Source organism: Vidua chalybeata, chromosome 1, assembly GCF_026979565.1.
Source record: "Vidua chalybeata isolate OUT-0048 chromosome 1, bVidCha1 merged haplotype, whole genome shotgun sequence".
NCBI classification, from domain to species: Eukaryota; Metazoa; Chordata; class Aves; order Passeriformes; family Viduidae; genus Vidua; species Vidua chalybeata.
In genome coordinates, this window is record NC_071530.1 from 144931859 (window position 1) to 144953921 (window position 22063).

Here is a 22063-nt window from a genome sequence, read left to right on the forward strand (position 1 = left end):
AAATTTATTGGCGAATTTGTGCCTCCTGCCCTCAAGTGATAGGCCTTTGAATTATAACCTCATCTCTGCCACTGCTGGATCAAGTGACTGAGGTATATCACTTTATCCAAAATTCTTCATATGATCACCCATAAGATGAGCATATCTTTTCCCAGTTTAGACTCATAGTTCACCAATAATTTCAGCATCAATTAAGCTGAAGTTGGGAAGCTTTCAGGGCTCCTCAGGAAGTGAGACTAGGTAAAACAGTTGAGCTCAGCCCTTCCTGGGGAACTGCAGGGTATGATGTATGAGGTCCTGAAGTAAGGCACCTGTGGATCTGAGTGCTGGGAATTTGTAAAAAAAGGACATGGTGAGAGCTCCTATGAACTCTAACCAAGAACTCTGAAATCAGCAATCAAAGCAGCACCACATTCTCACAGCCTGGACATGGACTGGGGAGTCTGGTTTAGTTCAAGACTGGATGGCAGTTTTGAAGTAGGTCTCCATTTGTTGTTCCCTTCTTTGCAATGTCAGGGAACAGATTCTTAGAACCACCTGAGCAGACCCACTGTGTCATGGCCCAGAATGGGCACAGAGGTACAAAAGCAGTGAGAACATTTTGCAGGACAAGAAATGGGGAGAATTTCATACTTGTGTTCACACACTGTTCCTTCCTTGGACAGACTGAACAATACCTGGGGTCCTCTTTCCCAATCTGAGTAAAGATCCAGGCCCAAGAATACTAAATAAAGTCTTTGCAGCCAAATGGAACCTGGAACCTCAGTCTGTCTGACCAAACTATGCATTTTTTCTTCCTGATTCAAGATCCTAGTGATAAATTCAAGATCTGATATTTCAAGATCTATCAGTTGTTGAAACTAATTTCACAGCTCATTTAATAGGCAGATTTCTCTGTCTGTAACCACATGTAGTAATTTTCTTTAATCCTGTGATTCAGATATATCCAGTAATAGAATCTCTCCTACTTGAGTCCTGAGCTGATTTAAATGGTCATTTTTACCAGCTGTCCTCGAATCTTCTACACTGAATTCTGAATTAATATAAGGGGAAAGAAAGAACTTCTTTGTCTATCAAAGGAACATGAACTAGATTTGAGGTTTTCAATTATGAGATAGCAGGTTTGAGCTGATCCAGAGAAATTCATTTGTCTGCATAACTGTGATTTCCATGCTACACATTTCTCTACTACTTATGAGCAAATATTAGACTGAGTAATCCCTTTGAAACAGCCATTAAAAAGCTTCCCTCAGTCATTAAACCCTTTCATTGCCTCATTAATTCTAGCAGTATAATCTGTTTTTGATTAACCAGGTTGTTAAGCATCCAGTGTCAAACACTGATAAAGAGGGAGAATTTGCTTTGCAGATCACAGACATGTAATTATGTATCTCAACACAGCTGATAAAGTGTGAGAAATTACCTGCAGCCCCACAGAAACCCCCCAGCATATTAGCACCAAGTGATCTGACAACATCTTCCCAACAATAGGTACATAACAACATGTCACAGGAGCCTTTGATACTTCACTACCACTCTGAGAATGTTCAGACTGAAACTCAAGTTTTTTAGGATAGAAACTGAAAAAGTTTAATTAATTGATTTATCTAAGATACTCTAGACCTATACTGGAGGCACACTTGGAAAAGTTTTAAGAATGTTTGACAGTGACTTAGTTTCACACATGAATTTCCAGATTGAGCTAAAGTGTAGGCATAAATTTAAAAAGGCAAGCATTTTTATTTAGCATATTGGAAAATAATTTTAGTGAGATGAATATAGCTTTTACTACAGACATAAGGAAGGGTGATACTTTAAAGCATTTAAATAGCTGAAGCTCTAACTAGATACTGAGCAGAAGTACACATAAGGAAGTTCTGGAAATGATGCAGGATATCAGCACCTTTAAATATTCAGAAATACAGTAAAGAGTCTTAGGTTCATGGAAATTTTAAAAAATGAGTGAAAAAAAATGGACTTGACTCCCTTAGAGGATTTCCACTGCAGAATGGAGTTCGGTGCAGGAAAAGCAGACAGCTTGGATTTCTTCTGTAGCTGATGTCATGCTTCACTTCAGCTATACTTCAGAGGTGCCTGATAAATCTCCATGGATGCCTTCCCTTTGAAAATTTTTATAGTGATGATGTACTTTCATTTTAAATATGGAAGCACATTGGAACTTTATTATCAATCTCAGTGAAACCCTTAATTAAAAAGTCAGATGGCTGCCTGCCTTGTTGCAAAACCAGAGGAGCCAACACTAATTTATGTACACTGTCAAACAGGCATAATTATGCCGCTGGTAGACTTGCAGATGGTTAGCAGTAAGAGCACAAAAACAAGGGTCAAAATATAACCACAGGTCACAACTTTCTAGCCAAATGTTCACCAGTGAACTCTTCTATAGACACATTTCCTATGAAGTTTCTGAGGAGAAAGGTGCTTATTGTTTAGAGCTGTGGAGTTTTATCTTCTGTTCATATGGTACATGTTATAACTTCTGAGATCCTTTTTTGCCCAGACGTTCAGGCTGTACTACACTGAGAGTTGTATTTCCAGGAACAGAAGTATAACCCCCAGTGTGGACGTGGTTATTATGATTTTCCAATGCATCATGCTTGAAAAGCTGTTGTCAAATATCAGGAAAGTGCCTTATAAGTTGAGACACGTCCATATAGTGCCCGATATGGGAAAACTGACACTTTGTGCTGATTTGAACTCATCCAAGGGCAAACTGTTATGCTAACACCTAGACAAAGCAAAAGGCTGGTTCTGTACTATCCTATCTTTTTAAGGGAATGGGCTTTTGACCCTTGATCCCTGGCCAGTTCCCACCACATCAGGACTTCTCTATGAGGAGCTGTAGAGTTTCTTTAAATGGATCTGTGGCTCACATTTCTGTGCCCTGTGTAAGGGAGTGGCTGCTGTTGTCTGTAGGGTTTGTAAGGCAGAAGAAACTATGCCCAGTCTGTCTAACATGATTTCCTTGCTTCCCTGCTCCTTCTAATGTCTGTGTTTTATAATTAGCTCAGGTAATCCATGGTGATCCTGAAACCAACACAATAAACAGTCTCCAGAACTTATGTACTCTGTGCCTCTCACAGTGTTTTGACTGTGACACATTTGATGCAGGAAAAATTTGTACAAAACCTGCCTCAGAGAGATCTCACCTGATTATTAGATAGTTCCAGTGTACAACTGTGCAACCAAGAGCAGCACTTCTGGCACTAATAATATCTTTTATAATTTCTGCTTTTTAAAAAGTAAAACATGAACTGTCACTCTGAATAAGCTGTTTTCTAAATTATGTCATATCTTTTGTCCCTGTTAATTCATCTGCTGTTTTCTTACATTTCAGCTTCACTCTGCCTGGGTGTATCAGAGGTGGAAGGAGAAAATTTGTTCTGTCAGTATTGCTCAGGTGCTGCAAATAAGAACAGTAAGCTTCAGAATGCTACAAATGACTCTGTAACAGAAGAAATACATTCATTCAAAATAATTTGCAATTAAACTGTGAATAGGTGGTGCCCAGTGACAGGACCAGAGACAGCGGGCAAAGGCTGCACAGGAGATCCCTCTGAACATCAGGAAACACTTTTTTTTACTGTGAGGGTGACCAGGTGCCTGCACAGGTCACCCAGGGAGGCTGTGAATTCTCTATCCCTGTCGATATTCTAAAGCCATTTGTACGTGGTCCTGGACAACTGGCTCCAGTTTAAACAGGGAAGTTGGACCAGATGACCACAACACGCCCCTTCCAACCTTGAACATTCTGTGAGGCTATGATTTAGTTTTGGTGAAGTTACCCAGTCCAGCACTGACAGCAAACACCTGGTCTTTAGCAGCTGTTCAGAAAAAGACTAATGCTCAGGACCCCTACATCTTTCTTTCATATCTATTAACCAGTAATAAATGTATTTGCTACTCACCAGTTCCTCCTTATGGGAATTATAATTTGAAAGGTGCAGTGGGAAAGCATAATTTGCATGTCCAGTACTGTTACTCATATATATATTATACTCTTATTGAATATATTCAGAAAACTATCAAAGACTAAAAGACCTTTTGGTAGTTTTAAACCAAGTTTGCTATTTTATTGCACATTGATCTGCACTACAACTGTGACTGGAAGTGCAGGATAGCTTTATCCTGTCATAGTGTAACAGATTCCCTTCTCCTTTTGCTTTTTTTGACCAAGATGAATCAATTTAGTGCTGGAGGGAACTGGACACTTTCTGTTTTGTATATCAACAAAACTCTCATTTTGATGGCAAATCCAAAACTTACATTCCATCCTGATTTTAGAACAAGAGGAAGATTTTGTGGCAAATCCAAGGGCACTCCTGAACTGCTACACATCTTTCTTCTCAGTACTGCTAGAATTTTTCATTAACCCCATCCATCTCCTGTCTATTGGATGATGAGTAAATCCATCAACTGCATACTGCTAAAATTCCTCCAGTCATCTAGTTAGAGGTGAAATATCACAACACACACTCAGTGCTTTCTGAAATTTTAATCTACTTAACCCAATTACATAGTAAGAGATAATGCTGTATGTACAGCTGCTGAGTCTGCAGTAGCAGAATGCAGCAAGTGAAAAATCAAAAAGCAGCACATTTTGTTACCTCTAAGTATGAGAATTGTGTTACAGATGCACAATGGCTTTGATCAGTTGCCATTTCCTTAACTGGGGGACAATGCTGGAGTTTCCTTCCTCAGTCTTCCTTTTCTGGTGGGGGCTCTGTCTATCTTTCATTCCTTTTGTTATCTTCTAATTTTCACTATACAGGGGATATTTTCTCTATATTGGCTGCATGTCCTTCATCCTCATTTGTCTTCTTCTCTCAAAATTGCATTACAGTAATCAGAAATTTTGTAAGGTGTGTTTATGCTCTTGTGGTGTCATCTTGTGCTTGTGCACTTCGTTGCTCTGTGATCAACCTCTGCTTGTGCTCTCCATGGCCCATACCTGTTTGAGAGGTTTATTGAAGCTGATTCTCAGAACATACTCCATTTTCAGGCTGGATCCCAAGATTATGTTACCACATGAAACAACTCTTTCTTCAGTAGTTCCAATAATGTTTAGGTACCTGCTATTAATTTTTCTATGAGGTGTAATTGTAGCTCAATACATTTTTTATTTTTCCCCCCAAAACCAGAGCAAAATCTATTCACAATGAAACCACATGAAAAAGAGAGCTGAGTTGTAATGGGGAAAGATACAATCATATTATCCTTTGGTTTGACATTAGAGATTAATGTTTATAGCTCTCTTTATGAAAAAATAAAATAACCATACCTGACCAAGCTGCATGGCTGCCTCTGTTTTCCACAATTGTCTGAAACTCTTGACAGATTCATCCATATTGGCTGAAGGTTTGCTAGGTTGATTGTCCCTACAAGATTTTTAGAAATAGGAAATGAAGAAAAGGAGGAAATCTTGTAAAATGTTCACTTCTTAGAAACATCAGGAAATCCTCACAGCATTCAATGAAATTACAGGAAATTAAAAAAAAATTGTATCTTCTGCCAAAATTTACTGATTTTTATCTTCAAAAAAGTAGTGGAGCCTTTTCTCTTCATCTGTCCCAAGGTCAGCAAAATTCATACTTCTGAAACAAAAGGAAGTAGGCTTGAAAGGAATAAAACTATAAAATGTCCATCTGATTGCTAAAAATTACTTTATCTGTTGCCTGTTTACCTATTTGGGCTGCAGAGTTTCATGAAACAGCACCAACTTTTAGGACTCCCAGGCTCTTCCTGGGCTGCAAGGGGGTCTCTGTTCCACAGGGATTTCTCTGGGGCTGCCAGGGGGGGACCCCTCCTCTGAGCCTGCAGCCCCTCCTGCCCTCCCCCCTCCTCAGCTCCTCCTCTTGTACTGCTGTCACCTTTAGCCCTTGCTGGACCTGTTTGTCCCAAAGATCCTGCAGCCCCACTGCCACCCCCAGGGCAGGGACACTCTGTGCCATCTCAAATACAGAACCTTGACGTGCAATCTAGAAAATGATCCATGCTCACCCTATGGGCATATTACTACTCAGTGAGATCAAGAGATAAAATTTAATATGTCTTTTCCATAGTTAGCTGGCAAGGTTAGGCATTTCTAGTGAATTGGGACATATTGCAAAAGCAGTTGATGTTTTTATTCTCCATTAACCAGAGCAGAGCTGATTAAATATATTCCAGGGCTCAGAGGTTTGAATCATTGAAGAATTTATTCTGAAATTAGAAAAATTGAGTCAGTGCAAAAGAAAAATCCAAGATGATAGGATGGTCCATCAGATGATGCCCAAATTCAACTTTGGTTTATGTCTTTGAGATATATAAATTTTCTTTTCAGCTTTTAGTATATCCAGCATTAGTATGAAACTTCATTTTTTTACCCTCTATCCATTTCAAATTGCAACCGAAGAAAATGCATCGGTTCAAGCCATCAGCCTAAGCTGATGGATATTTTCTGCTTCTCTTCAGTGCACTTTAAGATACACTATTTATCTTTATCTTACATTAAACATCTGTGAAGAAAACTATAAAACACTTTTAGAGTGGCTAAAAATTCCCAGAATTCAATGGGAATATTTTCATTCAAACTGCTGAGGTTTTTGCACAATATTTTTCACAATTAGGGATACAGCACTTTCAAAGGCTGTGTTATCAATGTGACTATGTGCTGAGGATACTGTGGGCACTATCTGAACTTAAACAGTGGTTCAGTTATAACTGCAACCTATTAATCTTCTATCTTAAGGATGTAAACAACTTTTAACCAGAAAATGTTGTTTGATTCTTCCTGACTTTGCTTGCTCTTTACTAAAAGCAAACTGATTTAAATCTGAAGCATTTTCTCTTCCAAATGAAATCTTCCATTATAAACAATTACAAATGCATAAGGAAGGTAATGTAGGTCACTCAACTTATTTTTTTTCTTCAAGTTTCTCTTTATTATCTCCCAAAATCTTCAAGGAGTGGGATTGTTAGGAAAGCTTCAGAATCCAGGAGCTGTGCATTATGCTGGAGATTCAGTGATGAATGGTAGTTTACACTCCAACCATACCCTTTTCCTCTACTGTTGTCTGTTATGAAAATGAAAACACTGAAGGAATACACAGAGATTTTTCCTATGCTTAGTTTAATGAGAAAAATCATAACTCTTGTTACAAGCCCTTCCTTTCCTTCCCTTCCTTCCTTCCTTCCTTCCTTCCTTCCTTCCTTCCTCCCTCCCTCCCTCCCTCCCTCCCTTCCCCTTCCCTTTCTCCTTTTCTACAGTAATGTGTCATTTCTCAACCCAGACAGTAAATTGTTTGAAAAAATGACAATCTCTGATATAAGGCCCCTATTCTAATTTCAGAGTTACTAAGTAAACAATCTACAAAAAACAATTTATATAGCAATATACTAACAGAAAATGCAGCAGAAAACACCAGCATAAAGAAGTTATTTACAGGAAATGTAACATTATTGCCAACTTCAGCTCTATTTTATTTACACATAGGGTCATGAATTCAACACAAGCATTCACACTACTTATAGAGGAGATATTTCAGAATGTTTCAAATTAAGGGAGGAACATCTTCATTATTTTCAAAATCAACACAGCTCTTCTTAACCTCTGTAACCTTCTGTGGTTGGAGCTTTATAGGTCCCTGTCCAGTTTGTTCCTTTTCTTGGATTATCTTTGTCACATCAGGGAATGAATATTTACTGGGATCCACTTCCAACTTCTCAACTTGTCCACTCCTGAGACAAGAGGGAAATAAATGGAAAAAACATAATTTCAGTGTTGAATATAACAGAACTGTTTGAATTCATTATGTGATTCTATGGTTCTATTTTGGGTGCCTGCCTATAAACACATGGCATGAGGGTTGTTACTGAGTCCAATTAAACCAGGGTTAAGAGTTCTTGTAACTTGAGAATTGATTGCTAAATAAAAACCCTAAGTGTAAACACATGAAAGTAATACAAAATCTCTAAGATTTTGTACAAAAAGATCCTTAGTCTCCAACTTCCAAAGTTAATTTTAGATAGCTGTAATTCCCTTTATATCAGAACATGGTGACTGCTGGTATCACAGTACAAATGGTTGGCTTTTGATGTAAGATCTTTTTTAAATCCAATTGTTTTTTATTAAATTAAATTATAAGAAAAGTCAGAGTTTTAACACAATTTTCATATTCTATTGCTATTAACGATACTCTTTCAGATGACACTTTGAAATGTGTACTGGCCACTCATTAAGGTAACCTATCCACATCACATGATGATCAAAGATTTGAAACATACTCTCTATCTTGCAGCATTTAATCTCATTGTTTATTTCTAAGAGGGGAGCTCAATGATTAAATGGAAAAAATCTAACCTTCTTTCATGCAATTTGTATCTGTTTACATGAAAAAATGGCAAATTGGAAATTTAATTGTACAATTATGTTTAATTTCTTCAAATTACAACATGATTTGTACATCTTCATACTCCATTTTATACTGAGTCACAGTTCCCAGCTCAGCATTAGAAAAGATAGTGCCTCACCCTTCAGAGATGTGAAAAAACTGTTTATCCAGGAGATCAGAAAGGCTCCTTAGAAACAGAACAAACAAGGGGGAGGCAAAGTCACTGCATGACAGAATGCATTTTGTGGATGACAACAGAGGGAATGAAAATTTGAATATAAAGTACAGTAAAAGATTTTAAACTGAAAATACACCATCTTTAGTTGTTAAAACAGGGAGAGTTTTGTAGGGCAGCTTCCAGATTCTGCCAGTGGTTCTCCATCAAGGCTGTGGGAGATGTGAGCAAGCATCCCAGCCCTCACTGTGTGCAGAGTCTCTGTCCCACTGAAGGAGAGATGCAGAGGGGCTCATGGGAGGGCTCCTCCTCTGCTCCTCTGCTATGCTGAGGAAATCAGGAGTTCCAGAAGAGGCAGTCACCAGCCTAACCACCTCTTTCAGATCTATGCCATTAGATTTTTCTTGTACTAAAGAATAATTTGATCATTTTTTTCTGAGCAGTAAACAGCCAGAAAAGCTAGCTGCTTTAATAATCTGCATAAATCTTTTCCAAATAATGTCATAAGCAAAAATTACTCAGAGTAAAATTTTATGGGTAATGAAAACAAATACAAGAACATTCTTATTTCTTTACTCTGAATATTCTTCAATTTATAAAGCTAGAATTTTTTTTTTCTGATATTGCACTATACTATTTAATGAAGCAAAAAAGTGTTCATTTGTGGCAATACTGAAAAATGTTCATTCCCCAAAAGTAAAGGGCATTTTTGTTTCCTGTGTAATTTACAAAATGTGCCATGACCTGGAATCACTTTATCAGTAGCTGTTGGTGAGATCAGAAAGAGAGCAGACCCTTAAACTAATCATTTACCACTAATCTGAGGCACCTCAGAAAAAGCTAAAAAAGCACAAACATGAGAATAAATTAGACTCAGCTTGTCCCTCCATCACATGCTAGAAAAGAGTTTCCTTAATTTGAAGTATTTCAATTAGCAGTGGTATCTCACATTTGTTCAACAGCTCTAAAATTGTACAAACTGTCATTCATGAAAACACAATAATGGAGTTTGAAGATCTTATTGCTTAGTAGCAGAATAAACTTCAGTACTCCAGAAATGAATTCACAGTGAGTGTCATAAGTAACAATCCACATCAACAAGCTATTATAAGGTTATTGCATCAGTCATTCTCCAAATTGCAACACATGTAATCTTGAAGTATGTTAGCAACAGGTAAGACTGAGAATCAAGAGGAGTGAATTTTTCCAGAAAGGAAATGGGTTTTTATGTACTTACATGAAAATGATCAAACATTCTATACTTGTTTAGTAAAGCTCCACAGTGCTATCCCAGCTACAGTGATACAACAACTGGCTGACAGCAAGACTCTCTGCTAGGCTGAAATCAGTGCACCTACAACAGACCTACTGCTCCCATCATGCAATCTATGCAAGGGAGCCTGGGTATTGATGAGGTCAAGGGTAACCACCTGAATATTTTTTTAAGAAAGTACAAGGGTTTTTCTATGTATTTAACAGAATAAAAATCATCTTGTTGCTGAAGCTCTTCCATGAGCAATGGTAAAACAGCTGTTATGGAAACAAAAATATTCCTTGAAGGACCAGCTGGAGAACATACCTGAAAATGTCAGTGTTTGCAAACTATTTCAAGGTCAGATCTAAAAACAGATGAAGTTGACAGTTTCTGGCACTGCTACCTGCTGCTGAGTGTTCTCTACCTAAAAAATTATGGTCAAACACTGGAGCACCACACAGAAACAAATGAAATCCTTTATTTCTTCCTGACATTTTTTCCCTTTGAAAGGGTATTTCTACCTCCACACAGTTTGACTAGGCTTTTAAAGAATAAAATTAGAAAACTCCACAATAAAGAAAGTTTTGCATAACTCTAGCAGGCTGCTGAACAATCTGGTATGTGACAATACGGCATATCTGATAATTTGGTATTTCTTGATAATTTACACTTTTATTTACACAGTCTTTAATCCCCATACTTGATATTTAAATGATTTGACAGTTACATTTCCCTGTGTCAACTTCTGAATTTCAATAAAATTTAGATTGCTAGAGATTTCTCATATCTTTGATCCAGAATATATGGCTATTGACATGTGACTGAAAGTTTCCTTTCTGGTATCAGGATATAAATATAAAGATATTTAGGAGTCACAACCAACTCCTTTGAAGAGACACTTTTTCAAATCTTTTAACACTATGAATGAAACAGGACAAAAAATAATTATCACCCTAGACAAAGTACTAATAAATCCTTTTCTTGAATAAGAAAATAGAGTGATTTCAGTATATGGAATGACATCTTATTTGAGAGCTTAGAGTAAGACAAATCTTTATTTAGGTATGTTAAAAACTGATGGTGAATGTAGGATACTTGTCATACCCTGGTCTCAATTTTTGATAATATAAGCTTAGGAAAAAATCTACTAGGTAATCTAAGCAAATTTTTTTTTTTTAATACTTGGAAAATTAATTCCTCTTTCATTGTGTAAGAGACCTTTTAAATCTCCATATATGTGGGTAATCTGAAATGAAGCTGTAACTGGAGTCTTCAGAATCAGCTGGAAGACATGAATACTGGTAGAATCAAATGCATTTCTCAGGGACAAAACAGTGAAGAATATCTAACAAATCAGTGGTAAATGTTCTGATAAAGAAAAGGCTGATGATATCTAGGCCATTCTGTTCTTAAAGACAAATATATTTCATGAATAGGATTCATCAGACTGAGAATATATATATTACTAACATCCATGTTTTTCTAAAAGTTAGACAAAATATCATAGCCACTGTGACATTTTCAACTTCACTGCTCCATCCCTTTCCTTTTGAATAATCACTTCAAGATGCTAAATTTTAAACTGACCTTGTCTACAAGCAAGAAAAATGCTCCAATACCTGCAATTTGCAAATTGACTCTTAATTTCCATATATGGCTATAATATAAACTTATTTTCTCTCCTTTCACTGTTAAATTTGTTAGCCAAACTTGAAACCCTTAAACATTTGGGAAGCATATACTGAAAACACACTTTATTCTAACTTTTTCAAAGTTATGGATTGTTAGAAAGTAACTTTTAAGTCCATCTCTGCCCTCAGACTTTTGTCCTTGTCCCATATGCACAACCAAAGATAACTTTAGACTGCAGTGATCAGGAAATAACTGAAGCGTTCTCTTGAGAATGTTTTCTCCAGAAGAGCACATTTCTGAAGCCTTGTCACTGTTCTTATAGTTAAGGACTATCAGATGCCAGTGTGCAAATTAATTTTCAAATCACTTTTGAGGAACCCCACCTTTTGTTCTCCTAATTAGTCAAATGATGGAGATGTACACACTCTACTTTGATTAGCTCTAAGCCTCTATGAGAATGCAAATGACTCCATATTTTGAAATTAATTTGAGTAAAAACACTTGTAACATGTTTCTTAGTCATATCTGACTACAGTTTCTGGTTAAGAAGCCAACTAAATTAGAGTTTCTATGATTCCTCCTTTCCCATATAATATTACTTGCATTCTAAAAATTCTCAGTGTCTTCATGACAACTAGCAAACTTCATTACCAGAAAATATTAATTCTGCAAACTATTCAACTCTCAAGATTTGTGATCTAATCCCAGGTATTTATCAAAGGCATTACACCTCAACAGAACTGATAACTGACTTGTGATTTGTGATCTTTGCACACATTTACTTATCTATCATTCAGGCCACTTTTCAGATGCACTTGTCTTTATTCACATTGAAATGTTTGTGCTTGGTTTAGACACTGAGAATTTGGGTTCTGAAAGACCACATAAATTCTCTTGCAGCTCTTTCGGATCAGTTTGCAATGCCATTCATGACCTCATCTTACTTCCCCTTCCCAATCCTGAGGAAATTACTCATTTTGTTCTACTGTATTTCTCTTCATAATACGGAGATCTCTCTCTTCCAACTCATCACATCCCTCTGTTTAAGCTGTAGGAATTTAAGACCGGGAGAGATTTTCAGTCAGTGCAAAGGCAGCAATCTGACACTTCACAAGGACTGCTTCAAGAATTCAAATTAGAACTTCTCACTCCCAAAGAAAGATTCTTACTCTTACATCTACAATTTTTTACCACAAATTTTATCTTTGCCTCTTCTCCACCAAAATGAACCAAGCTAAATCAGGGTAATCCAGTAAAACAGAGCTTTGCAGTATGTTTGTTTCATCTTCAGCAACACTTACATCTCAAGTGAGATAGCTGTAGAGAATTTTCAAAATAATCAGTCTTTTATTCTTTATTTGTTAATAAGCAAAGAAAAAACTTAATTAAATCCAAAGATTTCTCCAAGAAAAGTAAAGTAATGCTCATTTATCACTGAAACTGCACACCATAAAAGAAGTTCCTTTAATGAGTCTTATTGTGCCATGTTTGCTAGAAAAAGATTAGAATTAAAATTCAACACAGTGTTTCAAAACATTCAGGTTTTCTCAGTCTCAAGTTCAATATAACTTACAGGTAATTTTATATATTTTATGTCTCTCACAATTAGTGAAATTTGGTTGAAACTAGATAACCTGTTCAGAGGCATTTATGGGTTCACCAGCAGACAGAGGTAGACAATCCAGCAGCATATTTTTCTTTTTTTTTTTTCTCCCTAAGAATCCAGATTAAAAAAACCCAAACCAAACAAAACTGAAACAAAAAATTGCCAAAAACCAAACATTATTCACTACCACTAAGAACTGATTCCAGTAGAATATAAGTCAGATTTCCAACATAATGTATGGTATTCTCTAGAGCATGTGCTGGCTTGGTCACACAGTACACTCCTGCATGGCTAAGAGGGGAAAAGACACTTAGGGCAGTCAGATTAGCAAGGCCTGAACTACTAAGATAGGAATCATCTCTACCTTATATTCCTTATTTCAATATAAAAGGTGTTTATAGATCAGAACTTGCTGATTAGATTTTAATTCTGCAAAAATTGCCACTCCATTCCTTTGCCTCTTCAGAATAAACCATTCTCTGGCTGCATTTCTCAACCTCTCTGTATATAAAGATCTACAGTAACAAAAAACAAAATAAAATCTAAAGAAGAAAACTCAAAAAATGAAAGAAAACAGCTGTATTCCTATTAATATTTCATTACTGGAGGAATTTAAATGTGTGTATTTACATTTAGAGACATTTTGTGTTTAATTTTTTTCTTCTCCAACACGCTAAAGGAAAAATAGTCTAAAGCTGAAGGTATGAGACAAGGATTATTGACTTTATGTAACTGCTACCCTTAAGATTTCCAGTGCAACTTCTGAAATGTTGGTTTCTTTCTACCTCTGAATTTCCTTTACGCAGCTGTAGAGAACTCAACTTTAGTATCTTACAGCTGAACTGGGAGGCCAGTTCCAGTAAGGAATGGCACACTCAGCTACTGCATTAATAGAGGCTTTGTAAATATAATAGATCAGTCTATTATTTATATATTAGTCTAAATATTATGGATCAGTGTAATTCCTTCCACAGAAACTTGCCTCTTTGAAGGCTCCAAATACATTTTCGTATATAGTCACAGAAGAAATCTCTCATACATGGCAGAAGTAATGACAATATCACCATGTAATCTAGCTAACAAGAGTTAAAGAGATTTAAAGCTCTGCATTACAGTTTGGCAGATTATATGTCTGACAGCATTTAGCTAAGACATCTGTAGCTGTCAAGCATAATCACTGTAATGAATGTTCTTCTGTAATCTAAGAGACAGCTATTCAGCAAATTTTTAACATCTGGCTAGTCAGCGACTTTTCAGCTAAAGAGGTCAAAAGATATACTATTTTTAGAAAGAACTGTACTTCAAAGACTCTTTTCCTACTTCTACTTTTGTGGTATATATTCCTCTGATATTTTAGCCCTCAAAATCTGCAGGAAGCATATTATTAAAACTGCACAGAAATCAAACACAAATTTTTGGAGTTTCACTATGCCACGGAATACCTTTTGTTCATCAGCTGGCAGGAAAAAGCACCATTTCACATTATTACTTCCATGCTCCCATTATTATTTAAACATTTACTATGTAGCCAAAACTAAAGACAGAGGGTTCTAAGGAAATATATTTTCCTAATCCACAAGTTATTTCTTTAATTTATTTTCTTGTTATGCATTTAAAGATTCAGCTGCACTTCTGTGGAAAAGCACTATTCCTTTTGCAAAGAGTCATAGAATAGACTCACAGAATGATTTGGGTTCAAAGGGAAATTTACAGGTCATCCAGTCCAACCCCTCTGCAATGAGCAAGGCACAGCCTCAAGTAAATCAGGTTGCTCAGAGTCCCATGCAACCTGACCTTGAATGTTTATAGGGGTGGGGCATCCATCACCTCTCCAGGAAGCTGGTGCCAGTGCTTCACCACCCTCATAACACAAAAATTCTTTCTTATATATTTCCCCTTTTTACTTAAAAAAAAAAGATGCCTTGAAATCTGTTCCCATCTTTTTTACAAGATTCTTTTTAGTGTGAAAAGTTGCTAGAAGGTCTGCCTGAAACCTTATCTTTTCCAGACTGAAGAACGCAGACTCTCTCAGCCTTTCCTCATAGGAGAGGCGCTCCAGCCCTCTGATAATTTTTGTGGCCTTCCTCTGGACTGGCTGTGGCAGATCCATGTCTTTCCTGTACTAAGGATCCCAGAGCTGGATGCAGAACTCCAGGTGGGGTCTTGGTAGAGCAGAGAGGGAGAAGAGAATCCCCTCCCTCAACCTGCTGTCCATGCTGCTTTTGGTCCATTTTTGCCTTTTGGCCTGCAAGTGCACACTGCCTGCTCATATCCAGTTTTTCATGCACCAGTATCCCCAAGTTTTTCTCAGGGCTGCTTTCAATCCCTTCTGTCCTCAGCCTTTATTTATACCAGGGGCTGTCCTGACCCATGTATACCACCTTGCATTTGACCTTGTTCAACCAAATGACATTGATGTGAACCCACTTCTCAAGCTTGTCCACATCCCTTTGGATGGCATCCCACCTTCTGGCATGTGAACTGCACCATCCAGCTTGGAGTCACCCACAAACTTGCTGAGAGTGTGCTTGACATGAAAATGTACTGGTCCCAGTATGGGCCCCTGAGGGACACCACTTGCCAGTGATCTCCATCCAGAGAGTGAGTCATTGCCTACTCCCCTCTGGACACAACCATGCTACCAATTCCTGATCCACTGAACCATCCATCCACCAAATCCATATCTTACCAAATTAGAGAGAAGGATGTTGGGGGAGTGACACTGTTGAGTCAGGGACAGGCGAAATGACGTGTACGATTTCAGAAGGCAAACGAGTATTTATTCAAAAGCACTTCCCTCTTTTATAGAGAACATCGTGAACATTAATTCCATTGGTCTTCAAGTAAAAACATTTCACTTGACTAGTACACTGGGCTTAGGTCAGTGTGGTAGAACATATCTATAAACAATATGAATGGAAAGTAAGATAATAGATTGTTTACATTCCTCTCGGACTTTTTCCCAGGCTTAGCCTGGCAGAAATCTTTCTCTTTTTCTCTCTGAACTGAGAATATCACAGGGGAGGACCATGACCAAGGCCTTACAAAAGTCCAAACAGATGACAGCCATAGCTGCTGTCTTGCTCACTGATAGAGTCATTTGATCACAGAAGGCCACTAGGTTGGCCTTGCCCTTGGTGGAGCTGTGCTGGCTGTCCTGAATCATTCCTCTGTCCTCTGTGTGCCTCAACATAGCTGCTTGGAGGATCTGTTCCATGATACCCAGGCAGAGGAGAAACCCCGAAGGTGAGGATGATATTCTGTCAGCTGACAAGTTCCTAGCATTCTTCTTTCTACTCTTTTTTTAAAATGGGTGCAATATTTCCATTTTTCCAGTCACCAGGGACTTGACCTGATTTCCATGACTTTGCAAGTATAATGGAGAGTAAGTATCCTCCACGTGACCTAGACCTTCTAAAAATATTTTAAATACTCTGTAATCAGAGTGTTACACTGTTGTAATGACTGCTGCTTAAGGAAAGGGTACAGTCCTTGGGCCTCACTAGTAATCTCAAAAAATACTTGCAGGTGCCCTCTCATCTTCTCATAAGGCAGATCATCAAGAAAAGAAGTTAATGACTGATTTTTCTTAGAAATAAGAAATTAAAAGTAGAATTAATTACAATTGACTCTTGCAGAACCATTTTGCCAGTGTCCTAAATATTGAGACCAAGAACAGCCACAATCCAAAATGCCATTTTTTACTAACTGCTTAGCCTTTTTAACAAGATTCAACACAATAAAATCAAACAAGTAAACAAGTGCAATACTTCAAATATAAATGGATAAACAGCTTAAGGGACTTTGCTGTTACAATATCTTATTCTGGTATGAATATCATTTGCTAAAGCAAAAGGAAAAGGAAAGATTAAAACATGTATCATGGTATTTGTACTTAGGCCAAGTGTTCATGAACCCCACTGTCTATCTACAGTAGCACTTGCTAGGGGTAAAAACAGAAAATAGTGCATCACTGATATTCACTTGCTTTAGGCAGTCATTCATTACAAGATTTCAAGAGCTGGAGTTGACATCACATTTAATAGGATGGATCTGTGTTACAAGACCTTGCAGAATAGTTTTTTGAACCTATTTACTAGAGCAGCAGATCAAGCTGTATAACAGTAAGAAAATACATTCATGAGAGAGATTCAAAATAACTGCTTTCTTAAAGGTTTCCAGAGTTGGGTTCCATAGCAAGGAGCTCTGCAGAGGCCATTCTTAGAAGGTGATTTCGTTTTAGTATATACCAGTTAACAACGTGAATGAGCTGATGGAAAAAAACTGATAGGAAAAAATAAATGGATTTTTGGCTCTGCTATTGAAGGAGATCACTTTTTAATAAACAGCACCAGACAGGTTATTAATCTAAAGCTTTCAGACATACTTTTACTCTACACTAATCAATATTTTCGTATTTTCAACAATAACCTAAAAGAAGTACATATTCTGGCATGTGAATAACACACTGATAAAAATAAAACTGATGCAGAAGATAAAAAGGAATTACCTTCTTGTGTTTTTTTGCTGTGCATTGCAGTCAGAATGTTTAATGGAAGCTGAAACTTTTTGCTTAGCCAGGATTATTTCTTTAGCCTAAAATAAAAATATACAAAACATAATTCTCATAAAAGTTGACACTTTTGCTTGCAAGCATTTAAATAATCTTTCAAAAATAGAAAATTGAGAGTGTCTGCATAAATTTTCTCTTGTGACATTTACTCTTTCTGTTACATTTTAACACTCTTCACTCAGTATGAAACACAGACATAAGGCAAGTTAAACCAAATTATCTGAATGGAAATACAGTCAAACATTTATAAAATTATACAAGAAAAAAGTATTTAAATATATACATCTACTTATGTTTAAATATGCTATCTTGTTTAGCACTATGTTAATAATGCACATTACTGACTGCACTTCGGTTCTGGTGTCCAAGTACTTGTTCTGACATTTTTATTAAAAAATAAGCTGCAGTCTGGACTTCTCCTCACTCAAATGACAACTGACCACAAACTATCAGCTCCTTTGCTAAAACAGAAACTTAGGTTCAAAGCCCAGATGAATTCCTCTTCTCAAAGAAAACACATCCACCATGATTTTTGGAAGATATGTTATTGACAAAAGGGTATCTCATTGCAAAGCAAGATTGCAAAAGGATGTCTCTTTCCCTTCATAACAACAGCACAGGAGAGGGATCCCTTAAGCATCTGAAAGGAGGAAGAACAGGAACTACACCAAATAGGTGTCATGTTATTGACTGTTTCATAGTCCAACTGATTTGAGAGCAGTCTGTTCCAGAAGCCTTGTGAATTAAATCTCCACTCTGAACCCCAAATTATATAATGACAGAGTCTGTAGCTTCTGTCATCTGTTTCTGGAAATTGAAGAGGCTGAACCCCTCTGATTCTGTATATACTCTGATGAGAGAAAGAAAGCCTTGTTTCTTTCTACATTCCCTCTTTTCAAGTGTTCTTTTTTTTTTTTAACAGAAATTCATCCTGCTGATCCCCTTGAGACTTGTGCTTCTTACTTTGCTCTCAGAGCACACCATCAAGGATTGTGAAGAAATGTGCTGATTCTGCACTCCTAAGAAAATACATCCTTGACAAGAACTGACCTTGGAACTTAGGGAAGGGTTAGGATTTGTCTAATTTGGGCTCAGTAGTAAGATATCACTGTGAAATTTGAAGCCTGTGGTATATAAGAAAATGGACTAAATTAATATCATGAAGCTTTCTGAAAGTTATTTTATGATACTAGTATTTATGATACTAATACTATGATTTCTAATATTTACATTTTTGTGTATAGTTTTGGGCACCACAATATAAAAAAGACATGAAGCTATGAAGGAGCATGCAAAGGGGGCCACGAGGATGGTGGAGGGTCTGGAGGAGAAGCCGTATGAGGAGTGGCTGAGTCTCTTGGTCTCTTCAGCCTGGAGGAGATGGAGGGGAGGCTTCACTGAGGTCTTCAACATCCTCGTGAGAGGAAGAGGACAGGCAGGCACTGATCTCTTCTCTCAGGTAACTAGTGGCAAGACCCATGGGAATGGCCTGAAGCCATGTCAGGGGAGGTTTAGGTTGGATATTAGGAAAAGGTTCTTTACCCAGAGGGTGTTTGGGCACTCGAGCAGGCTCCCCAGGAAAGCTCTCACAGCACCAAGCCTGGCAGGGTTGAAGAAGCACTTTTGACAATGCTCTCAGGCACGTGGTGTGATTCTTGGGGTGTCCTGTGCAGGGCCAAGAGTTGGATTTGATGATCCTGATGGGTTCCATCCAACCCAGCATATCCTATGATTTTATGATTAATTAGAAAACAGAAAATGCACCCCTTTTAAGATCATTATCAAAGGATTCTAGATCGAGATGTTTTAAATAAAACCTGGAGTGTATTTGAGAAAACAGAAGGAATATTCTAAAGCCATATTTTTATTCATATTTTCAGTCCATCCTTTTTTTCCTACAATGGTTTTCTTATTCTACAATGGGAATTCCTCTGTATAACAGATTTTCCCTGAATCATGTTTATGCTGAAGGATTATTAGATTTCTAGGGTTCTACAGCTGTGTCTCCACATGCCTTTGATGGTAATGAAATATTACTGCATTTACCATACCTAGATAAGTAAGAATTATATAAAGTAATTCTATCAAATAACACTGACATGCATAATACACACCACTCCTATTTTTAGATTAATTAAGGAATCTAACTCTCATTGATCTTTAAATTGCTAATCTCTTTTGAAATCCCAGGCAATAAAAAGCTGCCAGCATTCATTTGTGGCTGGTAATATAATAAAGAATTAATCAAAAGTCCAAATTTTACTCTCTGACTCACTAAACTAAGGAAAAGAAAATTTTAAAACATGACAGAGAATGTCTCAGAACTCTAAATAAAACCTGCTTGACAATTGCACTGGGGTTTGATGCTTTTACTGAGGCAGTAATTAAAATGCTGGTGTAATCTACTGATGACATTTTATGAAATAATTTATTAGTTTGCCAATTTTAGTCAAATTCTATTAAAGAATCTCCCAGTTTTTCATTTGCCTGCATCACCTGTAAAGATGATGCTGCCACAGCATAGAGGTTCAAAATCTGAGAAGCTTCATGTCACAAATATTTTTCCCACAACACAAGGCATGTGCAATGTAGTCACTGTCAACACCTTACTCATGCAAAATCTCCATACAAAGGATTATTGCAGTATAAACACTACACTTTAAAAGTGCCACTGTATTATTTCACTGAACATTGTGTCCTTCACTTTGTTTTGATGACCTTCCAAAAAATGTTGGTAAACACTCCCTTAGAAAGGCACCCATTCTGTGACGATTTGTTGTGTAGCCAGTAATATGGTGAAAAATATGTTTCCAGAAATGAATATGAAAATTATTCCTTTATTTTACTTCATGTAGAATTTACTATCTCCAACATCTGTGATGTGACAAGGTCATCAGAGAGGCAAGGAAAGAGGTTTTATTTTTTATTTTAAAGACTAGGGAACTCTAAACAGGCTGGAAGATGATTGGTTTTCACCAATCATCAAGGCTTATTAACCTGATCAGAAGCTTATTAAAACAAATGAAAACCACTTAGAATTCAGATAGATTTCTGTTGTGTTACTGAGAAGAGAGAGCTATTTTTAGGATACTATTGCATGAAGCTTATTATAGGAGACTATTTTTAGATTAGTGGACAATATTTCAGTTATGTAAGTAATGTGCTAGGCCATTTATGTAGCTGCAAAAAAATACTATTTTGATAACTTTTTTTAGGAACAAAAGGATATAATACGGCTTAATATGGTCATTAAGCTTGTCTTGTCACTGATAAAGCCTGAAAGAAATTGATTGTATTTTGGTCTTCCAGAATACAAATTCCTCTTACTAAGAGGAATTCCCATTAAGTTGCTGATCTTGAGCTAGTATTCTCAAGCATTGATAAAATCAGCCACAATATTCTGCAAGAAAAATATTTATTGGCCTAAATATTTATTTACCTTTCTTCCTATATTACATCCCACTAATCATAAGAACAAAATTTGTATGGTTCAAGATCATCTGAAGAAGATCTATGCCCCAAAATTTAAACTAAGCACTCTATTTCAGTCCTAGGGGAAGAGAACAGATTCTGTGACTGTAAAAAGAACAGCGAACAATAGGTTAGTATCCTTTACTTGCAATTTCAGTGAAGTAACACAGATCCATCTTTGGTCAGCAAATCCATGAAGTTCACAGGATCACAGAATGCTGGAGATTGGCAAGGACCTGTGGATCTAATCCAAATTAGATGCTCAAGCAGGGCCCACTTGAGCCAGTTGCCCAGGACCACTGGGCATTCTAAAGATGGCTTTAGAATATCTCCAGGGATGGAGGATTCACAACCTCCCTGGGTGACCTGTGCAGGCACCTGATCACCTTCACAGTCAGAGATTCTTGGTCTTCAGAGGGAACTCCTGCATTTCAGTCTGTGACTACTGTCTCTGGTGCTGTCACTGGGCACTACTGAAAAGAGCCTGGCTCTGACTCTTTGCACCCTTCCTTTAGGTATTTCTGTGAATTGATAAGATCCCCTTGAGCCTTCTCTCCTCCAGGCTGGATAGTCCCAGCTCTCTCAGCCTTTCCTCACAGGAGAGGTGCTCCAGTTCCTTGATCATCTTTGTGGCCCTTTGCTGGATTCTCTCCAGCAGGTCCATGTCACTCTTGCCCTGGGGAGCCCAGCACTGGACACAGCACTCCATGTGTCTCTCACCAAAGCTGAACAGAGCGGGAGGATGGCCTTCCTCCACCTGCTGGCCATGCTCCTTACACTGCTCAGGACTCAGCTGGTGTTCTTTGACAGAAGAGGGTACTGCTAACTCATGTTCAACTACGTGGCAACCAAGACTCCCTTTGCTTTTCTGCAAAGCTGCTTTCCAGAATCCACTGACAACAAAGACACCATGCAGCATTCCATTCATGCATCCCTTGCTGTGTCCAAAATACTCCAG

General features: G+C 37.5%; 1 protein-coding gene across 3 annotated transcripts in view; it reads right to left on the minus strand.

The window, feature by feature from the left end:
- Positions 1–7225: 7225 nt before the first annotated feature.
- DNAAF11 (dynein axonemal assembly factor 11) overlaps positions 7226–22063 on the minus strand; it is a 35089-nt gene continuing 20251 nt past the window's right edge. For 2 of the 3 annotated variants that reach the window (XM_053945634.1, XM_053945649.1), the window contains exons 11-12: positions 17572–17657; positions 7226–7740 (exon numbers count right to left, since the gene is read on the minus strand). In XM_053945634.1, coding sequence (XP_053801609.1) covers positions 7554–7740; positions 17572–17657 — 273 coding nt within the window. In that variant the 3' untranslated portion in view covers positions 7226–7553. Of the gene's footprint in view, positions 7741–15844; positions 16650–17571; positions 17658–22063 lie in introns of those variants that run through there. The other variant, XM_053945640.1, reaches the window with a different exon arrangement.